Raw genomic sequence first — 22,155 nt, forward strand, 5'->3', positions numbered from 1 at the left:
ATAAGTATGCATGCAAATTGTAGTAATTAGACCAAATTTGAAAAATGTGCTCAACAACATCCAAATGCCAAGTTGTAAAATTGATCACCTGAATGCAAAAAAATCCAGATTCACCAGGTTCAAGCATTTGAAATCACAAGTCATTCTGTTTTAAAAATCAAGAGATTCAACGTTAATAAATGTAGGATTATATTTATCACTCAGTTGTGTTGGATATTTTAGGATTCAAATGTTTAAACCCATCTGCCAATCAAGATTTAGAATATGACTTCCTATATGTACATATATTTTAGAGATAGAAGAAATTTTAAGAATAGTGAAGAAGCTTGGATTTCAAAAAAAATACCAAGTATCTTGAGAGTTCACAGTACAGCAGTGCTTCAATATCTCTAGATAGCCACAGATAATTAAAATGTCTTTGATCACTACATTGGGGCCCTACCAGTGCTTGAAAATGGCATCCCAAAAAAGTCTTTTAATAAATGGTCATACAAATGGTTTTGATTCACCAAATAAGAAAAACATGAAAGTAAATTGATGTTCTACTGGGGAAAAGAAAATTATATATAGGACTATTTCAGAGAGAAATCTGTATTTTGGAGATGGAAAATGAAGGCATGGAAGAAGACATTTTCCTGTGGAATTCAGATGAAACATTTCATTCCCATGCGCTTTTACACTTTATTTGCTTCAAGAAGTGTGTCTTGTCTCCCTCTGCAGAAAAAGCACATACGAGTTTGGGCACTGGCATAACCTAAACCATATATATGCATGTGCACACATTCTCACATGCTCAGCAATACAGTAGAAGAACATCAATGAGGTTACTAAGTCAAGCACTCAAACACTAGAAAACACCCATATTATGTTTCCCTGTGCAGCTTCAATTTAACCTCCCATGTGCTTGCAGTACAATACAGTGTTAATTAAGTGTTTACATTCTATTTTTTTCCTACAAAACTGTAGTCTCATTCAGTGCATTAACTAGACCGTTGGCCAAAGTGACTCGTGGACGTGACCTCAAGCTCTCGAGGGCTGCTGTGTCCTTGTGTGTGCTCTGTCCCAGTGTTTCCTACCTGCAGGTGTCCCGTAACTTCTCTCCCAGACCTACACAGGCTCCCTCCCGCATCCCGCTGGCCTCCTCGTGCTGTTTTCCAGCCCGCTCATCTCCTCTCCCCGAGGGGCTCCCATTACCTCTGCTGCCGGCAAGACTTCCAGAGTAGGAAATGCCCTACATCATATATATTTCTGTGTGGGTGCAGCCCTCTGGTGTTGGTAACCACCTCCACCACTGTCTCCAGTCCCTGATCTTTGCATATCAAGTCTTCATCCTTCTGCCCTGCTCCGAGGTCCAATCTTTTTCTATCAGTGTCCTAACCTAGTTTGCCGCCTCCACTTCCCACACATGGATACTCACAGTCCAGCACTTCTGTCTCTGCACTCCATATCACTTCCCTATTTGACACAGCTGGGCCCTAACAGTAGAGCATTTGAGATGAGTGCAGAATTGAAAAATGAATAAATATGACGTGATGAACTAGGTACCCTGGGTACAGTACTTGGCCAGCTCTCCTTAACATGAACAGAGGAAGATATGTTTCAGATAACAAGTCAGTACAACATGCCAAATTTCAAGTCCATCCTCCAAAATATGGGTATTTTGGGACTTCACTTGAGAACAGTTGAAGTGTTTTTTAAGCAGAAAAACACATCCATTTTCCTCTAATCCTGTTTCCAGGCATGGAGCAGACACTTTGGCCACTGGAATTAAAATAAATCATTAAAATAAAAACAAAACGTAACAAAATATTCAAAATATTTTCTATACAAAATAATAAAATAAAAATATAGTAATAGTGAATAAATTATAGTCTGAGCACACAGCAAAGAAGATTTCAGCTCAGGCATAAGTTGGCAAAGTCATAAGTAACTGAAAAGAAGATTTTTGTAATAATTCTTGCACTGAGTGACCTCAAGTATAGAAAGCATTACTACCAAACATTATAACATTAATAATTTCTATCCAAGCTTGAAAAAGAACTGTAAGAGTTGAAATTTAAGAACGAGTTGATTGTATCTTGTGCCATCTGATAAAATTGTATCCCTGACAGTTGAGTTGTAACCTCAAACAAATATCAATCAAGATAGCAAATCAATAAAATGAACAAAGGTGATTATTCAGGGTTATAATTCCTCAAAAACATGTATTCATGAAATACTATACCAGGAAAATTTAGTGGTAATTCCACTTTGGCTGAAAAACGGCTGACTTCATTATTCTCACAGATACTTGCTATGAGCTTATTAATTTTGAAGCCAATAATTTTAATGACTTCTCCTGTTGACAGGCAGCATTCATTTCCAAACATTTCATAGATGGAGCCTGAAAAGAAATACAAAAGGAAAGAAAAGCGTTATTCAGCTTTTTCTCACTTTGTCAAGTGTCTCTACCTCTTTGAATGAAAGCAAAAATACTTAAAATAAGTTATATGGAATAATACTTATCCTGTGATAACCAACCTAATTTTCATTTTCTTCCTTAGTGTCATGAGAAAATCCATCTTGTGACTTCAGCGATCTCTAGATCAGCTCTATGTGTACACTGTTCTTAGATGCATGTAAGGGGAAAAAGGTCTGAAGAACCTGCATTTCTAAGTTATTAGACCAAAATGGAACGAGGCAGAGCATAGGATGGCCTGGGTCATCAGGAGCTGCCTCCTGAAATCAGCAGGCAGTGAAGCTCGGGCAGGAAAGGTGCCTCTGCACGGCACAGGGCATAGCACAACCCATAGGAAACAACAGGCTACAGCAGAAGGCAAAAAACCATAGACCCTAGAAGGTGCCCAGGGAGAGGCCAGGAGACATCAAAGTGCAGCCAGCATTTGAGCTTTCTGTTGTAACAGAAAACCTGAAGAAAGTACAAGAAATAGGAAAACTGGCAAATTAACAGTGGTAATCCCTGCCCCATGCTGAAACAAGCCTACTGATTCTGACCTGGCAGGAAAAAAATTCCTTTTTTGTCTGTGACGTTCAGAAGTTTGAGTGCAGGAGCAAGGTAATCCAACCAAGCATTTCAGAGCTTCCTCAGCAAAACCTGGAACTGCAGCTTGCCCTGCCAAAAACACCCTTCCTTCTCCATTCTTGCTGTGGTCAATCTCTGCTGTTTCAGAAGTGGGGGCAGCGGGGAAGAATAAAGCAAAGCCAAGACAAAAGCCAAGTTATGCAGAAGAAGGAAAATTCTTCCTGGTCCCTGCAGGAGATTAGTAGAAGCTTTGAGGCATGGGATTAATTAATTATATATAAAGGCAATGCAGCAAACACATGCTGGTTAAGTCTTCTTTCAGTTCCATTTGAAGACAGAATTACACTGAGCACAGAACATCAGAAACGTTGACTTTAATGCTAGCTTCCATTCTTCTGATGCTGTGCAGTTCTGTCCTGGTTTCGGCAGGGATAGAGTTAATTTCCTTTCTAGTAGCTGGTACAGTGTTTTGGATTTAGGATGAGAACAAAGTTGATAACGCACCGATGTTTTAGTTGTTGCTAGGTAGTGCTTACACTAGCCAAGGACTTTTCAGCTTCCCATGCTCTACCGACTGAGAAGGCTGGAGGTGCACAAGAAGCTGGGAGGGGGCACAGCCAAACTGGCCAAAGGGACATTCCGTACCATGTGACGTCATGCTCAGTACATAAACTGGGGAAAGCTGGCCGGGGGGGGCCGCTGCTCGGGGACTGGCTGGGCATCGGTCGGCGGGTGGTGAGCAATTGTACTGTGCATCACTTGTTTTGTGTATTATTATTATTATTATCATATTATTATTATCATTTTATTTCAATTATTAAACTGTTTTTATCTCAACCCACGAGTTTTTCTAACTTGTGCTCTTCCAATTCTCTCCCCCATCCCACCAGGTGGGGGGGAGTGAGCGAGCAGCTGCATGGTGCTTAGTTGCCGACTGAAATTAAACCACGACAAGTTCCTTCTAAAAACTTACCAAGTTCTGTCCTGAAGAGATGTGGAAGTACCCTTTCTGGAATCCCATCTCAGAATTTCATTTCCCTCGTGGTGAGAAACCTTATTCTCATTTCCACTCCCAATGCACTGGTGAGTGTATTCATTTGCTCTGCTACTGACATTGCTTTGCTATTTAAAATACTTTTTTTCTCCTTTCCATTTCTCCCTTCCCCAAAGGGCTCGCAAGGTTAATTTTGCCCTTCTCTGGTCACATTTTTGACAAAAATCTAGAAGAAACAAATTCTCTTTATCACCTCTGAGAAGACAGTTTTTCCTTCCCACAATCCCCCTAATAGCCCTTTCTTACCTCTTGTTCAGTTTAAAGTCTTGTCTTTTTTTTTTTCCTTTTAACCTAGGTAACCAGAATGGTCACAGACTATGAGAGATATTTAAAACTTGACCTCTGGCTATATAGTAGCAATCAATAATTGAGATGGCCTGAACTGAGATATTGCCATTGCCTGCAGAACTCACTTCCCACAGAAAGTAACATTGTTCACCCCACAGCTCTCCTTGCAGTTGGTGGGGAGAAAACAAAAAAAGGGGTTTTGTGGGTTTTTTTGGCAGGTGTCATATCAGAAATGCAACTATTAGCCGAGTGATTTTCCTTTTCCCAATGCTTACTCAAGATCAATTCCAGTCACACCCATAGCCTGGGCTAACAAGCGTCTCTTACTGAGTCTGGGATATATTTATCAACTCTGCTGCAGCACTTGCAGGTCACAAGCACCTGGTTACCACCTTGGCCTCACTGGAAGTCACTGGGAGACCAACCTGAGCAAAAGTTGCTCTGGTTTTAGCCTAAACCTGAAGCCTCAGTAGAGCACCACAGAACAACAGGTTTGGGTCAGGACAGGAGGATGAACAAGAGTAACACTGAGCAACTGGTTAAGTTTACCCTGTTGTGAAGACATGTCCAGACAAACCTGCCTGTTGCTTGTGCAATGCTCTCACAATTGAGATGGACACCAGGAAATCCCCAGCTGCTCCCCTGAAGAAGACAGGTACTGATGTACATTTTTAATCCTATGTAGAAGAATCTAGGTTAAAAAAAAAAAAAATTAAAAAATCATGTGGCAGATGCTTTCGGCAGGCTGGATGTGACAACATTGACTGGTTTCCCTTGCTGAGAATCCTACATAGGATCAAGGGGACTGTTGTACTTAGGCTCTAAACTCCCCCAGCAGGCTACTGCCTTTCTGTTGCACACCAGGATGATGATTAGCACAGAGATATTCCGGATTATAGTGCCACACAAATATCAGTCAGTCAGGTGAAAGAACATGCTGTTTATGCATCCTTTCAACCAATCTGGTACTAGGGAGAAGACCTAGAGAGCTGCTGCCCTTTAACTAAAAAAGAACAATCTGGTTTTCTTATTGTAAAGATAGTGCATAGTTGTTCGCTCTCCCTTTAGTCCCTGAGCAATTCAACATTGACTAACTCAGATGTCTCCACTGGATATTGCTACAGCTCCCATCAGTAGGCTGGCTGCTGCTCTAATAAACACATGAGGAATTATCATAGCTCTCATTGCTTTAGCTGAGCTCCATAGGATATTTTGTGACAGTCAGAAAAGTGTATGTGCAATACTTATTTCATATTAGAGTGAGAGGGAGAGAAAGATTGAGCAGCCGTGAAGAGGGTAATGTTCCTTTTGTGCTGAACCACCTCACTCCTCACATCAGACACAGCAGAGATCACAAGCAACCATGATATTATTAGATACAGGGAATCCCAGAGGACCCAGTGTGATGAGCGCTGCATTACAGAAACATGGAAAGATGAGCAAAGAATTCCAATATTCTCACCCTCGAACAAATATTTGTGAAAACTTACTCAAAATGGGAGCTCATGGCTTCTAGAGGCTTTTTTTCTTCAGTGCAGATTTAGATCCAGCTTCTCCAGATTACCTCACTCGAAAATAGACCCCTAGATACCATTTAACATATGAAAGTAACTACACTGACTAATTATGGGCTTTGGGCACATTTGCTTTCATCTCTGCTAGACAGCCTTTGCAAGCGTGCCCCTCGATGCAGCCGGGCCCGGCCGTGCACCCACACGCGGGCAGCACTGCTCCATACGAGCACAGGCACTGAGCCACGCAGGTTCGGTGGCCTTGCTGGCTGTGGCCGATGTCCAAATAACATGGTAGCTGAGGTAGAGCAAACCAAGTAACGGCCCTGAGGGGAAGAATGGAGCAGTTAAGAGGCTGAACCTCTCAAAAAAAATGGTGTGATTGAAGAAGATTTAACCACTACTTCAGTCTATATCCGCAGCAGAGTGGTGCCACCAAGAAATAAAGAGGGGAGTCAGGGGAGGGCCCTGTTTCTGATCATGGCTGGTTCTGAAGGACTTACTACTTTTATCAGGTTTGCTTTTCCTCAGGCACAATAGCTTAACTACAAATTGTACGGCAGAGAGTTTAAGAAGTAAAATAAAAAGTATAAACGGAGCTTGCAAAAAAGTGAAAACACTGATCGGTTATTGACGGGTCCAAGGCTGAAGATCCAATCTGGCAATATCCATGAGAAGAGACTAGCTCTGCCAAACACTCAAAAATAGCTGATTGGATGACACAAAAATTAGCCTTTGACAAAGCAATCAAGATTTGCAAAACATGAGAAATTCAGATAACAACCTACACAGGTTAAACAGTGGCCTGGCACTGTAGAGATGGCAAAGAATATAAAACACCACAAGAAAAGGGTAAAATACACAAGAAAAGAAAATCCGCACTCATAAAAGAGAGAAAGCACCTGAGGCAGACAAGCATATGGAGTTCAAGCTGGAGTCTACAAAAAGCATTACATGGAGCTGCAGGCTCTGTTTGAAACATCAAGGGCCGAGATAATGCATTCAGAAAAAAGATGGATTATAAATGCCAGACTGCAAGCCACAAAAGAGAGTGCACAGAATAGACACACAGGGCTGTCACAGCACCTTAACTCTCAGGGTCTTTCATCAGAACAAAACATAACATAGTTATGGAAAACAAATGGATCATTCATCTAAAAGCATCAGTTCTAGGAAAAAGTGAGAAGAAAATTAAAACTTAAAAAAAAAAGTAATGGTTTTATTTAAAATTAAAAAAAAAAGAAAATCACGGGAGCTGGTTGTCCTACCATCAAAGAAATAAACAATTACATGGGTACATAATCCTCTGGGAAAGATAGTGCTTTGTAATAATACCAAGGAAAGTGAACCCCTTCTTGAATTAAAAAAAGAGGAAGAAAGAAAAGATGTATTTTTTGGCATCATCAAGGAGGCAAAGGGTATTAAGCAGCTGGGAAGGATGCTTTAAGTCTTCTAGAAGAGAGGAAACCTCTTAGCAGCGTAGAAGTGGAGAGTGCCCAAGCATCCCGGGACTTGTGGCCATAGGGCGATGCCTTTCATCCCAGAAGAGAAGTTGGATAAATTGCACATATAACCACTGAGTAACTTAGGCATGCCACCACATTTTCCATCCAACTAAGGAAGTCGGAGACCAGCCTTCAACAGCTTATCAGTAGTAAAACTTATATATGAGTGGCATGCTGGTTTTGGCTGGGATAGAGTTAATTTTCTTCACAGTAGCTAGTATGGGGCTGTGTTTTGGATTTGTGCTGAAAATAGTGTTGATAACGCAGGGATGTTTTCGTTACTGCTGAGCAGTGCTTGCACAGAGTCAAGGCCTTTTCTGCCTCTCACACCACCCCACCAGCCAGTAGGCTGGGGGGGCACAAGAAGCTGGGAGGGACACAGATGGGACAGCTGACCCCAACTGACCAAAGGGATATCACACACCATATGACGTCATGCTCAACATATAAAGCTGGGGGAAGAAGAAAGGGGGGGAACATTCAGAATTATGGTGTTTGTCTTCCCAAGTAATCATTACGCATGACGGAGCCCTGCTTTCCTGGAGATGGCTGAACACCTGCCTGCCGATGGGAAGCAGTGAATGAATTCCTTGTTCTGCTTTGCTTGCGTGCACGGCTTTTGCTTTACCTATTGAACTGTCTTTATCTCAACCCACGAGTTTTCTCACTTTTACTCTTCTGATTCCCTCCCCCATCCCACTGGGGGGGAGTGAGCGAGCAGCTGCGTGGTGCTTAGTTGCTGGCTGGGGTTAAACCGCGACAAGTGGATAGACAGATAGATAGATGTTTATATATGCATGTAGATAGATATCTACATAAATGACCATTTTCATGGGCAACTTGTAGGACTTTAATTACCTTCTCCTTTATTAGATTCATTTGAAAGAGACCAAGAGGCTGAAAGATTATGAGGATGAGAGGTTGGGAGGAGGATGGCTAACAGACCGAGGCCATGATTGCAGAAGCCTCATTTTTAATGATACCCGGATAAAAAAATCATTAAAAAATGAAACTGCCAGCCATACAAGAACAGATTCATTTTTGGGGGCGCAATTGCACATACAGTATTGATTGTAATTACATATTTGTCTGCAACTAGATTGCCTTAGCCCTGATTTTAGCCCTTGCTTGGCGGTTTGCCTGGAATAGTACAATGAAGATTACATTCAGACAAGAAAAATGTTACCTGTGTGATTTGTCATCTAGGCATTTGCAGCAAATATTTGTGCTGATAAAAGGGAGGGAGGGAAACTGCACGGTTTTCAAAAGGGACAATAAAAATTCTTTTTCCTTTAAAAGCCATGATAATTGGTGTTAAAACATTGTGAAAGTACCTGCTGTGTGACAATGTGACCCTGAAAGATTTTACTTCATCTGTGTGATGCAAACCCCCCCACAAAATATATTGAAAAATAAGACTAAAATTAAAATGGACCTTTTAGTACATTTATTTCTTGTTGCACAATAGTAACTGTGTTTTTCCCACTCAAGCCACAACGAAAGTGTAAGACGTTGAAAATGTAAATCAAGTAACCTTAAGGACTGAATCTTTTTGGTTTGAGAAAGATGTATGCAATATAATGCAAAAAACATTTTAACAGAACCCAGAAAAAATCAGCTTATTTACAGTGATCAAACAATGCCCCTGAAGGCTGTAATTAAAAAGCGTGTTGCCTTTGAATCCACCTTTTCTGGATTGTTACTTTGTTCAATAAAAAACACATTTATATCCTTTCATAAGCTCATCTCTAGTTTGACAATCCATATTAGCAACTGCAGTGATCACATCAAAGCAACCATAACAACTGGTTCAATATCTTTTTCCTCCATCTTTCGTAAAATGCTAAGCAGCCACACCACCATCCTCGCTAACAAGAGCCCTTTATTTGATTTATTTATCATTATAGGTACAAGAAGAGTCTTTTTGTATTAAAACCAATATAAAATACAAATACAGTGAATGCCTGAGATGGAGAATGTCATTCTTCATGTCAGGCCATATCACAGTACTACTGAGAGAATACTTTATAATACAAGGTAGAACAGCAAATACCTCAGCAACATTCCCCTTTTTCTCCCCAGCAGCTTAGAGCCCCATTCGGTGACTGCTCTCAGAGTGACCGCTTCACTGATGCTGATAGGAAGCATGGCTCAAAATCAGGTCCATGACTAAACAGCAATAATACATCACTTGTATGTAATACACCCCTTTTGTCACACGCCCCTGGGCAGTTTAGCAAGGAGGGCTAGGGAGAGCAGTGCAAACAAGACAAAAGACTTGACTAAGGTAGCACAGAGGACCATTCAGCAGGGCTGGAGCTCAGGCCCAGGCTGGCTGACTCCCAGTCTAACCGTCTGTCTGCTACGGGGTGCTGCTAAGCACTACCAAATATCCCCCATTCTTTTTTTTTTTTTTTTTAACAAAGACCAAGCTTTTCTCCTAACAAAAACAAATGGCTTTGCGGGCCAAACACTAGGCATTGACTCCCTAGCCCCATGAGTTTGAATTCTTGAAGGAAAAAATTCTCCCTTTCATCTCTCAGTAGCACCCACTGAATTCATTGCAGCTGGCAGGCTGAGCTGTCTTTGAAAGAAGATCCAAAGAACCAGGAACCTGGCTGCTTTGCAGGGAGATGAAAGATCTCCCGACATGTCCTGAAAGAGTAGAACTTTGTCCCAACGTCCTTTTCCCAGTGCTCCTTTCTCCTCTATTATGTTGTCATCGGTTGCCCATATGGGTGCTGTCTTCCCAGATTAGAGGTGACTCTGTTTCAGGGGCTGGTGAAATGATTCTGCTTTTACATAAAGGCACGACCCCCCTGGTGCAGCCATTCAGCCAGAATTACAATAGCCTGCTTTTTCCTATGACATAGCTCAGCTGAAATCACAGGTTTATTAAGGTTGCTGCAGGCTCCCAAAGTAATATGAAGGGTATCATGTATCTATAATTAGTGTCAATAAAAAAGATATCATTCTTTACAGGCATTATTTGGGGGTTAGCCAGTTGTTCAGAGTTTATGCTCTTTGGCAAGAAGAGAGATCTATTTTAAAGTTGCGGGGAGGAGAGTTTTGCTTAATAACTTTAATCATATTATACTTTGATTAAGCAGTAGGGAAAAGCAACAAATTTCTCCTTGTGAGAAGTTAGGTGTCTCTTTTTTTCAGTCAAATACCTCCTGAGCACTGAAGATGCTAATCAGCATGCTGGATTTTTGCCACTAAACTCAAATACACTAACATCTTGTGGGGAAGATACAAAGAGGCTGAAAATCATATGCACAATGGCAGGCAAAGAAGGAAGTGTGCCCCAGCTTCTCTCTCCAACCCCAGGCTGTGAGAGTGGCTGCAAATAGTATAAAGCATCTGTATGGCTTTTATCCACCCCTTCCTTCCTACCCCTAGAGGGTGCACCCACTGAGAGCGGGTGAGCCCAGCTCCCCCGTGCCCACACGGTGGGTGCTCCAGAGGCCCAGAGGTAGCAATGGTCACAAAGGCAGCGTAAGTTTATGTAGAAGGTCCTCTATCAAGTGACAGAGCAACTTACTGGGCTTTGTAACAGCTCTTCTCTCTTCAACATGTCCTGAGCAACAAAAATCTGCCGGTTTGGTCAGTCTGGGACACAAATCCTCCAAGGAGTTCAGCTGCTGAATTGCAATGGCGGTAAACTCCCGTCAAAAGGCTTTGTGCAAAGAGGGCATCTTATCTTGATCGTACCTAATTAGGCTGCAGAGGGTCTGATTTTTGCCAGCACAAAACCATCAAAAAACAAAAGCTGTAAGATTTATCTTTTGCCATATAAAGTCAAACTTTAAATGTCAAGTGCTTTAAGCCATTTCAATCATAATGGAATTTTTTAAAAAATTACTTCTGCAGTTTCTGATTTATTCCTCTCCTGATAGGTTTATGGCCTTTTTTTTTTTTTTAATACTTTCTTCTGATTCTCATTTATCCGGAGGGCTCGCACTCTGCATGTGGCAGCAGAGTTTTGTGTGTGCAGCACCCACTATAATGGAAAGAGCAAGTGAAACCACAGCTCCAAATGCAACATCTTTGACCTTTTGTTTGGGTTTACCCACACGAGTCGGAACTACTGCAGCAATGAAGAGAATGCCAAAAGCTGCTTTTGAACAGCATTAGTCACTGTTTTAGCTGTTTGTGATTTATTTGGTTTTATTCATTTTCTTTGCAGTGTTAATTACTTTGACTTAAGGTATGTTTATTGAAGTGTATATTTAACAGCAAATCTGTGCTTTGTTGGACTGGGTTTAAGAAGGCTGCTTGAATTAAGTTGTGGGATCAGGCCAGAGCGTTGAGCACTTCACAGGTAAAGCCCAGAACTGGAAACATGTTTAAGCATCTTCCCCTACTGAGATCACAGCACGCTGCCCCTTGTGCCATTAACTGTGTGTCCAACGGAGCTAACCAGAAACAGTGAACCTGGACGAATGCCGTGTTTCCTCATACATAGATCACCAGTTACTGGAAGAAAAAATACTCCACAAAAGCCCTGTAGCTCAGCAACAGAACATGGTCATGGGCTTGTGTATCATGAGAAGTTTATCCCAAGATCTTCCCTCCCCTCTCATTTGCTATAGTTGTCCCCTTATCACCCTGGAGCCTGAGTATGTGAAAATTGTCTTGGTATTTTTGTAGAATGGCAGGTTCACGTGTAGGGAAACAGGGCTCTTCCTGCTGCAGACCTCCTCCTCACATCCCTGGAGGCCCAAGTGCAACAACAGCCAGGGAGCCCTCTCCACCACAGGGAACCAGCACGTCAATGGCAGCATCAGCAAGCCAAGGCAAGGGGCTGACCCCTGTGTCGAGACAAGCCAGGCAATTTGGGTATTCTGCCCACCTCCTATGCCATCCACAGAGAGGCTTGGAGCTGAATGTTGCGGAAAGAAAATCCCCACAAGGAGATCCTCGAAACAGCTTCGCCCTCAGCGCCAGTTACCCAGGGTCAGATTTTTCTCACTGTGCCTGGATGAGTCATCCCATTGAGGGCAGCGGCATGAATAAAATGAGCGATATTTGACCCATAAAAGTCAGGTTTTGTTCTCATATTGCATTCACTGAAGGGCACTTTCCTTCTTGTTCAGAATGAAACATGTTTTTTAAGCAGCCTCAACAAGTACAGGAGAGTTTCAGTGGTACATATTAATAGAGAAAATTTACTAACATGCTCTGACTACTGACCACAAAAGAGAAGCCAAACTATCTGTTACTCCTGCTGCACCTGGGGCTCTTGCTCCTAACTGCTCAATCAAGAGGAAGGGAAACAACTATGTTCAAGGGGAAAAAGACTTCCATTTTTACAGACAGATTTGGCTTCTACCTCTCTGAAAAATGAGACAAATTACCAAGTACAAACACTGTACTACAAATTTCACCAATTTCATGTGCAATGCCACCTTTGGCATGCACTCAAATGAGACTCCCGCCAGTAAATGCACAGGTCATTTTTATTGATCTTCCACCTCTAAGAAATACAACCCTAATTATCTTCATCAAAGCTGTTCAAAGCTGCCCATGCTTTAGCCTCTGTTTAAATGATCTTGTTGCTTTTTATAAGAAAATGTGCTTTTATTAATCCTGAAAAGGCAGCTTGCTTGTTTTATTCTTACGTATTACAGACCACATATCCTAGCTTTCATCGACTCATTGGCTTTTCAAACTGATAAGGGAGCAGGATTTGTTCCCTCTAGGTTGACTTAAAAACAGTAAAAAATCATTCCATCCTACATGATCATTTTCTAACTATTAGTGTTGAGAGCGATTTCTTGTCTAAATTAGGACTTGGGACAGCTGAGACTTGATATACAAGGATTCCTCTTCTATTCAGTCTGCCTAGCTGCAGTTACGGGATTAACAGGACTTTTCCTAAGAGGTTCCAGCGGTCTGCTGCTGGCCTGCTGAACCCATTGCTCCCCTGAAAGGTTCACAGAAGTGCACGGTGGAAAGATGCTGTTTCCCAGTAACAGAAGCAGCAAGGGAGAAATTGAAACTGCAGAGATGGTGAGCAGGCACGGGTACACAGCCAGCAAAGGAGAGCCAAGACGAGCTGTGAGCCTAAGCATGTTCATGTTCTTTATGGTTCACCAAAGAGAGTTTTGCAATGGAGCTATTCACATTCACCAAAGAAGGAGCAAATCCCAAAGGGCTTTGTTTGGCATCACCCCTCAGGCATCTGTCAGAGGGCACCAAACAGCCATCCAGAGAGGGCATCCCCACCTGGCAATTCTGAGCATCTTTAACTCCCTTACGTCTGGAGGGGCATTAACCAGAGATGTATGTGTGACCCCACTGTTGCCTCTTCCCACCATTTTCTCCTTGCGTGGAGAGACCTGGCACTTTCCACAGCCCCGGGAGAGGGAGCAGAGAGTAGAGCACCGCACTTACAGCGTGCTGCTTCAGTGCACTCCCAACCTGCCGAGGTGGAGGCTGCTGGCTTACAGATCCCTTCTCCTCAGAGAAAGAGCACACAGCATAAACTTTCCCGATGAGTTTCATGGGTCCATCATAAAGAGGAGATGTCCTGGCGCTACGATTCATACAACACGTGCTGCTTTCGAACAGCTGAACTGCAGAGAGGAGCTACCAGCTCTCCCTATAATCTGGCAAATCCCAGTCCTTGGGGTCCTAATCCCACTGCTGATGTGTGCATTTAGCTTAAGGGGGATTAAAAAAAGGCAATGTGGGATTTCTATTTAGGCAGAGCAAAAATGGGAAGGCTGCGGTTAGGAAATGTGGCTAGTGACAAGAAACACCAACAGAATAGGTGCCTTGAGCAGTTCTACATTTTTTGCAATTAAAGTTTGACACTTTTTACTGTCCTGCCACTGGTTAAATTAAGACTGCAGAATATTGAATTCAATTACCCATAAAATAATTATATCAGTATTAAAACAGACATAATTTTTGCAACATAAAGATGAAAGCCCATACTTGCATGCTATCTGTAATAATCAGTGGTCATACAGTACTTAGCTCTCTAAAAGTCAGTATTTACTAAAGTGTTCAAAGAAAAATATTCAATCAGTCAAATCAGTTTCCATTGGAGTTTCAGTAGTTTAGTTTTTTAATAACATATTTTAATGAGCTATTAAATTGTCCTGTACTTCAGTCTGCACTGCCTTTCCTTTCTAATCAGTGCTGATTACCAAGATATTTGTATCTGGCAAACTTGCTCTCGTTTTATAATCAGCCTTCCTATTCCCTTCAGAGATTCAACAGTCCAGTTTCTGTAGCAATGATATTATGACTGCAAAGTCCAAAACAACTGCCCCGAGAGGCATCCCTGGGGTTTGCGGAACCACACTCTCCTTTCACCTCTGTTTCTGTTTTCAAACCAGGGATAACGATAATTTCTCTACTTCTGTATGGTCCTTTGAGTGTGATGAATGAAAAGCACTGTAGAAGAATTCAGGGCTATTACTAAAACCCCATGTTCCTGACTCTGCACGGTGTTGGACAGTCATAGACGGTGACTGCAGGCTGGGGCTCTGACTATGCAGCCACATGCTGCTGGAGGGAAAGGGGACTGGGAACGCAGGAGTATGAACAAGCTCCTCAAACCTTGGCTATCCTGCCTGAGGCAAACTGGGTAAGGCTTCAACCAACCCCAAAGTCCAGGTATAGCATGCAAAACACTGATATCATCCCAGGGAAACCCCTTCCTCTGCTTCAAGCCAGGAACAGAGAGGTGAACAGGAACATAGCTTCCTCAGAAAGGTGTCTAGGTCATAGTATTCACTACCAACAGCAAAAGTTCAATTGCCCGTAGCTTCTCTAGCTGAAAGTATTCTGAATGGAAACAGGGTCCGTAAGGTCCTGTCCATTTGCAGTTTGGGGAGCTACAGTTAAATACATCACAATTCCATTAATAGCAGCAGGAACGTAATTTTTTATAGGCCAGTAGAGAGACTAATGGTGGAATGGGTGCACACAGCATATGTTTTCAACTTACTCTCCGCGAGGAACTGCAGCAGGCAGGCTTGGGTCTGAAAACAGAGACCTAGATGGCATTTGGTGCTACATCGGTATGAAGGCAGAATGGGATCTTTTAGAGCTTTTACCTTGCCCAAGGGCAAGCAAATTCCCACTCTTTCCCTGGAGCCTGACTTTGCAGCTTCTAATAAAAATACCTTACCACATTGAAAAAATACATCCATCCTTACAAAGACTTATAGCATTATGCTTTCCTTTATGCTTCTAGAGGTCTGTCAAGAGCAGTGAGGCTAATTTGCAAGTCACATATTTACTTGTAAAATCATCTAGACCTAAGTGCAGTGTGAGCAAAATATTGCTTCCAGACAGAGTAAATGAAGAGTTTCATCCCGACAGCCCACAGTGCACCACAGAAGACCAGTGAATGAATTAAGCTCCATCGTCTCCTTACCACCTAGATAGCTATAGCCTTCATTGGTTGGCTGCTGCAGCTTTGATGTGACAGCTCTAATGGATTTAGTAGATCGTTATTTACTCCAGTAGCCATTCTATGTACCTGGTTAAGCTGACATTAAGAAACCTTCAACTTTTTTCTGGGGTTGTGGAGAGGGGAATATACATAGAATGTACATAAGTACAAATTCTCACTATTTTAAATTCTTACACCAGAAAATTAGTCGTTCCTTGTGATTGACCGGTTTCTAACAAGTCCATGTAATGCTTTAAAAATAAATCTTCTCCCTTACTATCTGCATGTTGTGCTGAGAATGGTTAAAGATTCCTGTGAAATCCAATTCCATAAAACTGCTAATCCCCGTAGGACTCAGCTGACCAGGCTGACTTTGTAGCTGGTTGGGAGCTACTACAATCAGCGCAGGAATGCTCTGATTTGGTCCCTGCAACCATAGCAATAAACCTATGTTCCCTGTCAATAGGCCTGCCATTCCCCACAATGCGATTGCTGGTGTACTGCATGGGTAAGAAAAATGAAAAGGGTTGCTGGGGGGGCCGGGGGATCTGTCTGAGGAAGGACTAAAGAATGGTTGTCCTAATGGAAATTCAAAGTGCACAAAGTGGTCCACTCTCCTGTTTAGCAATATAACAGGAGTTACTTCAGACTCTCTGAAGCACTATTCTCGCTTCAGAAAATGCAACATAAATCATAATGCAATCACAGAACAGTGTGTTCACCCCTGCTGCCATGTACGGAGGGAAGCAAAATGTTCAGAAGATCTGACACAGACAGAGAGCTCAGGGAGGGAGGGAGGGAGAGGAAGGGAGGGTCTGGCCCAAGAAGATCTTTTGTAGCCCTAGATCCTGCAAACCTCTCAGGCACAGTGTCTTGAGCATCTCTAGCTTCCTCTGAAGCAAGGAAGAAGAAGAGAGAGGAACGAACGCAAGCCTGCTAGTGGACATTGGTGTTTCTAGGTACCTGCAAGTAGTCTGGGGATGTGCCGACTGTGAGGGGAAGGAGCCAAGTAGCACGTCTGTATCAGCCTTGCTCATTGTATAAGCAAGAAACACCTGCATGTATGTTAGTGTTGCATCTAGCCTGCTGGTGGAAACACGTATGAGTGTAGTTGAGAGGAAGCCACCAGGAGCAGAGGACAGGAAGAGGTGGTGCTGCTGCTGAAGACTGAAGAAGCATCAGAGTAGCACAAGGGCTCTCACTTTTAGTGCAAACATTCCCGGGTCTCTATAGCACATACCACCCCCTCCCAAGGCTGTGCAGGCTCTTTTATTACGGACAGTCATCAGCTAATAGCTTTTTTCTCTCACATGCGAGAACATTGCTGCAGAACCATCTGTTGGTTGTCTCCACTGTTTTTTTCTCCTCATGTGGAAGGGTTTACACAGTAAATGGAAGCACAAGCTGAAATACCCTGGCTCCAAAAATGTAGTGGCATGAGTTTTACCATCCACTAGCAGCAGGATGCAGACTGTAGGAACTCAGAAACCTGCTGACAGCTGGGCTACCATAATTTCATCATAGTATTTTGTATACACATATATATCTCACAGTATTTTGTGTAGACATATACATACATATATATACATGTACATACATGTAAATATACATACAACTTGTATTTATATATTTGCTTCCTAGGTGTGTGGAAAGAGACAAAAATGGTGGCTACTTCAACTTAAGGAGGTGATATTCCCATTTTTAGTTTAAATTCCACTCTTCATCACTTAGGCTGTAGCATCTTTATCAAGAACTTAATTCAGTTCAAGTTCTTGGGCCATTTTAAAATGTTAAACTTGAACAGGCCACGTGTCAAAGGTCAGAAAAAGCTTATTTTCAAAAGTTTCTGGTAATTTTGGCCACATTTGTTTCCCAGAATGCCTTTTTGTGTATCAGTACTATTCATGTGTCCTAGGCAGTTTCCAGAGTAGCTAGAATGGGCAGTCAGGAGAACATGGACAGTACGCCACCATCACAGCTTAAGTATGCCCTTGCCCATTTTCTTTCTGCCCCAAGAGGCTGGAAAGGGTGGACTCAGCTGACCAGGAGGCTGTTCTTGCGGAGGGAAGAATCACCCACTCCGGCCACAGCGCCGAGATCACAGCTCAGACTTTTCATGGCCACAGCTAACGGCAGCCACGTCCTCTCTCCTCCTACTCTGGAGCAGTATGGGGATTTTTAGGTTAACGTAAAGATAAATATTGTGGAAGCTGAAGCAAGTATTCGGCTGAAGCTGAAACAGGCTTCGGCTCATTTCATAAAGCCCCTTCTGTTTTACCTAGTGTGACCCCAAGTTTTCCCTTGCAGTGGCAGGGAGGTAACTTTCTTTTCTTAGACTTATATATGGGCCTGACACGGTGTTTTCACTGTCATTAAAGTCCATGCTCTGACCAAACACAAAACTTTTCCCTCCAGTGCAAGTGTCTTTACTATCCTTCCACTGTGTTTTGTGCACAAGCAGAGCGCAGCAATAAAAACATCATAAAAAGATCTGCTGCAGGAAAACCCAGCAAAATATTGCCCCTGTGATGCTCCTGTCTGGCTCATAGCCATCCCTTCGTATTGCTGCACACCAATTACCCCCAAATGCAGGGCAGAACATCAGGAAAAACTTATGGTCCCTCACAGTCACTTTCCAGTTGCTCTGGTTCTTTATTTCTGAGACAAAGAGCACCTCTCTGTGCCAACCCCAGAAGAGCAGAGCTAGGTTTAATCAATTAACCTTCTGTGAGGTGATTTGCAATTGCTGGACTGATGGCTCCGTGCGAGTACAAAACAAATTCATGACTCATTCCAGTACTCTTTCCAGGATACGATGAGGAGTAACTACAGCTCCTTCCTCACTGCCTGTGAGAAGACCAGATGCACACCATAGCAAAGACATCTCCAAAACCATTGATCATTACACTGGTTCTTCAAAGGGAAAATTGCAGCTGGTGGGAAACTGCTGGGATACAACTCTGTCAGCATCCTCCCTCTGCCTCCCCCATATCCCGGTCCCAAGGGGGACCCGATGTCAAAGATGGACTTGCAAAGCCCTGCCAGAAAGCACCCAATGCTCACCTTGGAAATAGATGCCTGACTGGATTTGGAGGACCCTGGGAAGGGCTCTGGGATCCAGAGAATGAATGAACTTCTCCAGGGTAGATGCCATGATCCGCAGCAAAGCAGCATGTGGGTTTGGCATGTAAAAAACAGTGAAAAGCTTTTGAGGCAGCAACACTTGCAGCCTGGTGCATGCTGCACCCCGGAGAGCTGTGGGGCTCTGCGGTGGAGGGGAGGAGCAGCACGGGGAGGTACTTCAGCTTCCTTCCCTCCGTGGCTGCTTCCTTCCTCAGCTGCAGCTGGAGTGGGGTGAGGTGGGGAGATGCTGAGCCGGTGGCCCTGCCACCAGGCTGGGGTACCTGTGCCCACCGAGGGCCCGTGCCAGGCTGGGAGATGTGCAGGGGGTGCTGTGGGTACTGGGCTTCAGAGGGGGCAGGGGGATCTGACATGAAACTCCATCTCGTCGGTGATGGTTATTGACCCTGTGAAGAGAAGGCACTGAATATCAGCCCTGCCTAAAGCGGGGAAAAAAACATCATGTATGGGTGGGTTTTTGTTGGTTGTTTTTTTTTCTTGGAGCACAGCAAAACAGTTTGGTGTTTGTTCTCTTCAAAACCACGAACAGCCTTTGAAGAAAAGAAGTGAAACCATTTTGTTCTGATGCTTTTGCTGCCTTAAATATTGTATCTGGATTTAAGACATACAAAGAGAATACAAATGACTTTGTCATGTAAATGGACATTAAAACACAATGTTGTTATGCAAAACGGCCAAGATTTTTTAATGTCACCATGACTTGTGGGGCTTTGAATTTGAGATGCTGCAACTGGGAATGAATTTTAACAGGCTACTGCCCAGTACCATGTGAAAATCAGACTATATTGAGGGCAAACCTGCTGCGTTGGTCCCAACTCTGCTGTTCTGAGGCTGATCAAGCTCTGTTATTGCAGCAGCACTCCTCTGAAGAGTGAGACCACGTAGCAAATAAGCGGCAGACTCAGATCACCAGAAAAACTGAAGTGACTGTGATTTCATGTTCCCTTACACTGCTCTCCTGTCTCTCTGAGGTGTCAGGGAAAGGAGGAAGCATGCCGTTGTGACAAAACGGTGAGCGAGATAACCAACTGTTTATTTTCAAAAAGATCGGTAGCTGCATTTCATCTATATGTAATAATTTACAGGAGACAATATTACTCACATATTAAAAACCTCACGTATTAAAACCCAAGATGCTTATAGTGGGTGCCCAGGCCTTTGAGGTGCCAGGCTAACTGTGGGGTTTGAAGAGTTTGTTAACTTGGTCTTAACATTGCTCCAGAGAGTATGAAATAGGTTTTATAAGCGGGGAGCCTGCAGGTGCAGAGCTCACTATTGCCAGTTGCTAACGCTGCAGGTGCTGCAGGCAAGATGAATAACAGGACTTTGGGTCTAGGAAGGACGGGTATTAGTAAAAGCCAAACTAGAGAACATGCACAGCCAACCACTCATCAACTATTTTAACACAAAAGATCCCTCATTTTCCCCTCCCAACAACACACACATGAAATTAAACAAATATAATTGATCTGGGAGAAAGCTGGGGAAATCACACATTCGGTGCTAATCAAAAGATCCATATTGTAAAAAGCTGGTTCTTACAGGGTAGAGAGCACTGAAATGTGTGAGTGGTTTCAGCTATTTCAGTGTGACATCTTTATATGTTTAAAAATTATGTGTGCAACTCTAGCAAATCAAAGCCAATTTTCTTGATGTACTGGCTCCCATGATTTTCAGGTATTGTGTCAGTGCCAGCAGCTGGGCTTTACCTGTCCACATTGTTTTGGTCTATGGATAAAGAGCCCCTAAGGCCATTTCTACTGTTCCTGAATTCACTTCTATTTGGCTCTTTGCTTTGATAAGATTGCCAGGAACAACACCACAAAAAACATTTAACATGGACTGCAAATGCACATAAAAATTAATAACTGGTTTCAAAATCACTTGAATCCAGCAAAGCAAATGTACAAACAGGCATGGATTTCATACAAGAAAAATCAGAACAAAACCTGTTTTATGTTGCTGAATCTAGCAGCCCAACAGCATGGAGGAGGAGACTGCAGCTCCGTGCTCCCAGGGCCGACCGGCAGCATGTGCTCCCAATAGGCACGCACGCACACACACACACACGTATACAGCACCTATACACATAAATACACTGCCAGCCACACAGATCAACCTAGACAGAAACCACAGCACTCACACAAGCACCAATGGCCTCATCCTGTTCCCCTCTCTGGCTGATCCAGATGAAGGCCTGTTAGTGAGAAATGTATATGTATATATGCAGTGCGGATCCCTCTGGTAGCTGGGCAGTCCAGGCACAGTCCACTCAGTAACTGGCCTCTGATTCTGCTGGCATACGGGCATGCGAGCAGCCCTCGAGGTGCAGAGTCCCATGCCGGTGGCTGGTACAGACCCCTCTAATACGTACAAGCACACGGACATACACACCTCCCTCTGGCTCCCAAGCCACTTGACCTGCTGGCACCCACATGGCCCTGTGACCTGTGGTCCCGCTCCAGCTGCTGGCAATTAGACCCCCATACACATACACGCGCGCGCACACACACGCACAGGAAAATAATCAGAAATGGAGCTGAATGAGAAGCCAGGATGGGCTGCGCTGATGCGGCGCAGGGCATGGCCGGACTGACCAGCGGCCTGCTTGTGTGTGACCTGCCCCTTTTATCCCCTTAAGCCCTGTATTTTCCCATCCTCCCAAAACCATCTTGACCCCACCCTTTCCCCACCTTTGGTTCCCCGCCTAAACATCCCATAGGAAGTCTTGTACTTGGCTATTGCCCTGCACCCCATAGTGAGTCTCATATCTCTAAGTATAGCCCCTCTCAGTCTGTAAGGTGCTTCGGAGACCCTTGCCTCCACTCATGTAGTGGGTGTTATGCCCAGCTTATGGGGCTGATCACCCTCCTGCGATGCCCTGGGGGGCTCTGGGCAGGGCCCCATTTCTCTGGTGGGTTACTGGGGTGCCCTGCTGGTGCTGTGTCCCTGTGCTTCCTCAGTGGGGAGATGAGCCATTAATGGGCTGATGGCTCTCCTGTAATGTGCCTGGAAACACCCTGGACAAGGGTACCTCTGGGGTTCCCCCACCTGCTGTTGTTCCTCTGTGCTCCTCTGTGTGTGCAGAGACCAGCTTTTTATCACACAACCTAACAAAACCAACTGTCTTATGTGTGATGAAGGAACTATGTATACACTCGTCTGAAATTGCAGTCCAAATCAGGAATGCTACCCACTGCTCACATGTGATCAAAGGA

At 43.6% G+C, this 22,155-nt stretch overlaps 1 protein-coding gene across 2 annotated transcripts in view; it reads right to left on the minus strand.

Moving 5' to 3' along the window:
- Positions 1-18,950, minus strand: part of THEMIS (thymocyte selection associated) — an 81,479-nt gene extending 62,529 nt beyond the window's left edge. For both annotated transcript variants that reach the window (XM_076335492.1, XM_076335493.1), the window contains exons 1-2: positions 18,860-18,950; positions 2,225-2,383 (exon numbers count right to left, since the gene is read on the minus strand). In XM_076335492.1, coding sequence (XP_076191607.1) covers positions 2,225-2,383; positions 18,860-18,950 — 250 coding nt within the window. The remainder of the gene's footprint in view (positions 1-2,224; positions 2,384-18,859) is intronic.
- Positions 18,951-22,155: the final 3,205 nt, after the last annotated feature.

This window comes from Aptenodytes patagonicus, chromosome 3 (genome assembly GCF_965638725.1).
Source record: "Aptenodytes patagonicus chromosome 3, bAptPat1.pri.cur, whole genome shotgun sequence".
Taxonomy (NCBI): domain Eukaryota; kingdom Metazoa; phylum Chordata; class Aves; order Sphenisciformes; family Spheniscidae; genus Aptenodytes; species Aptenodytes patagonicus.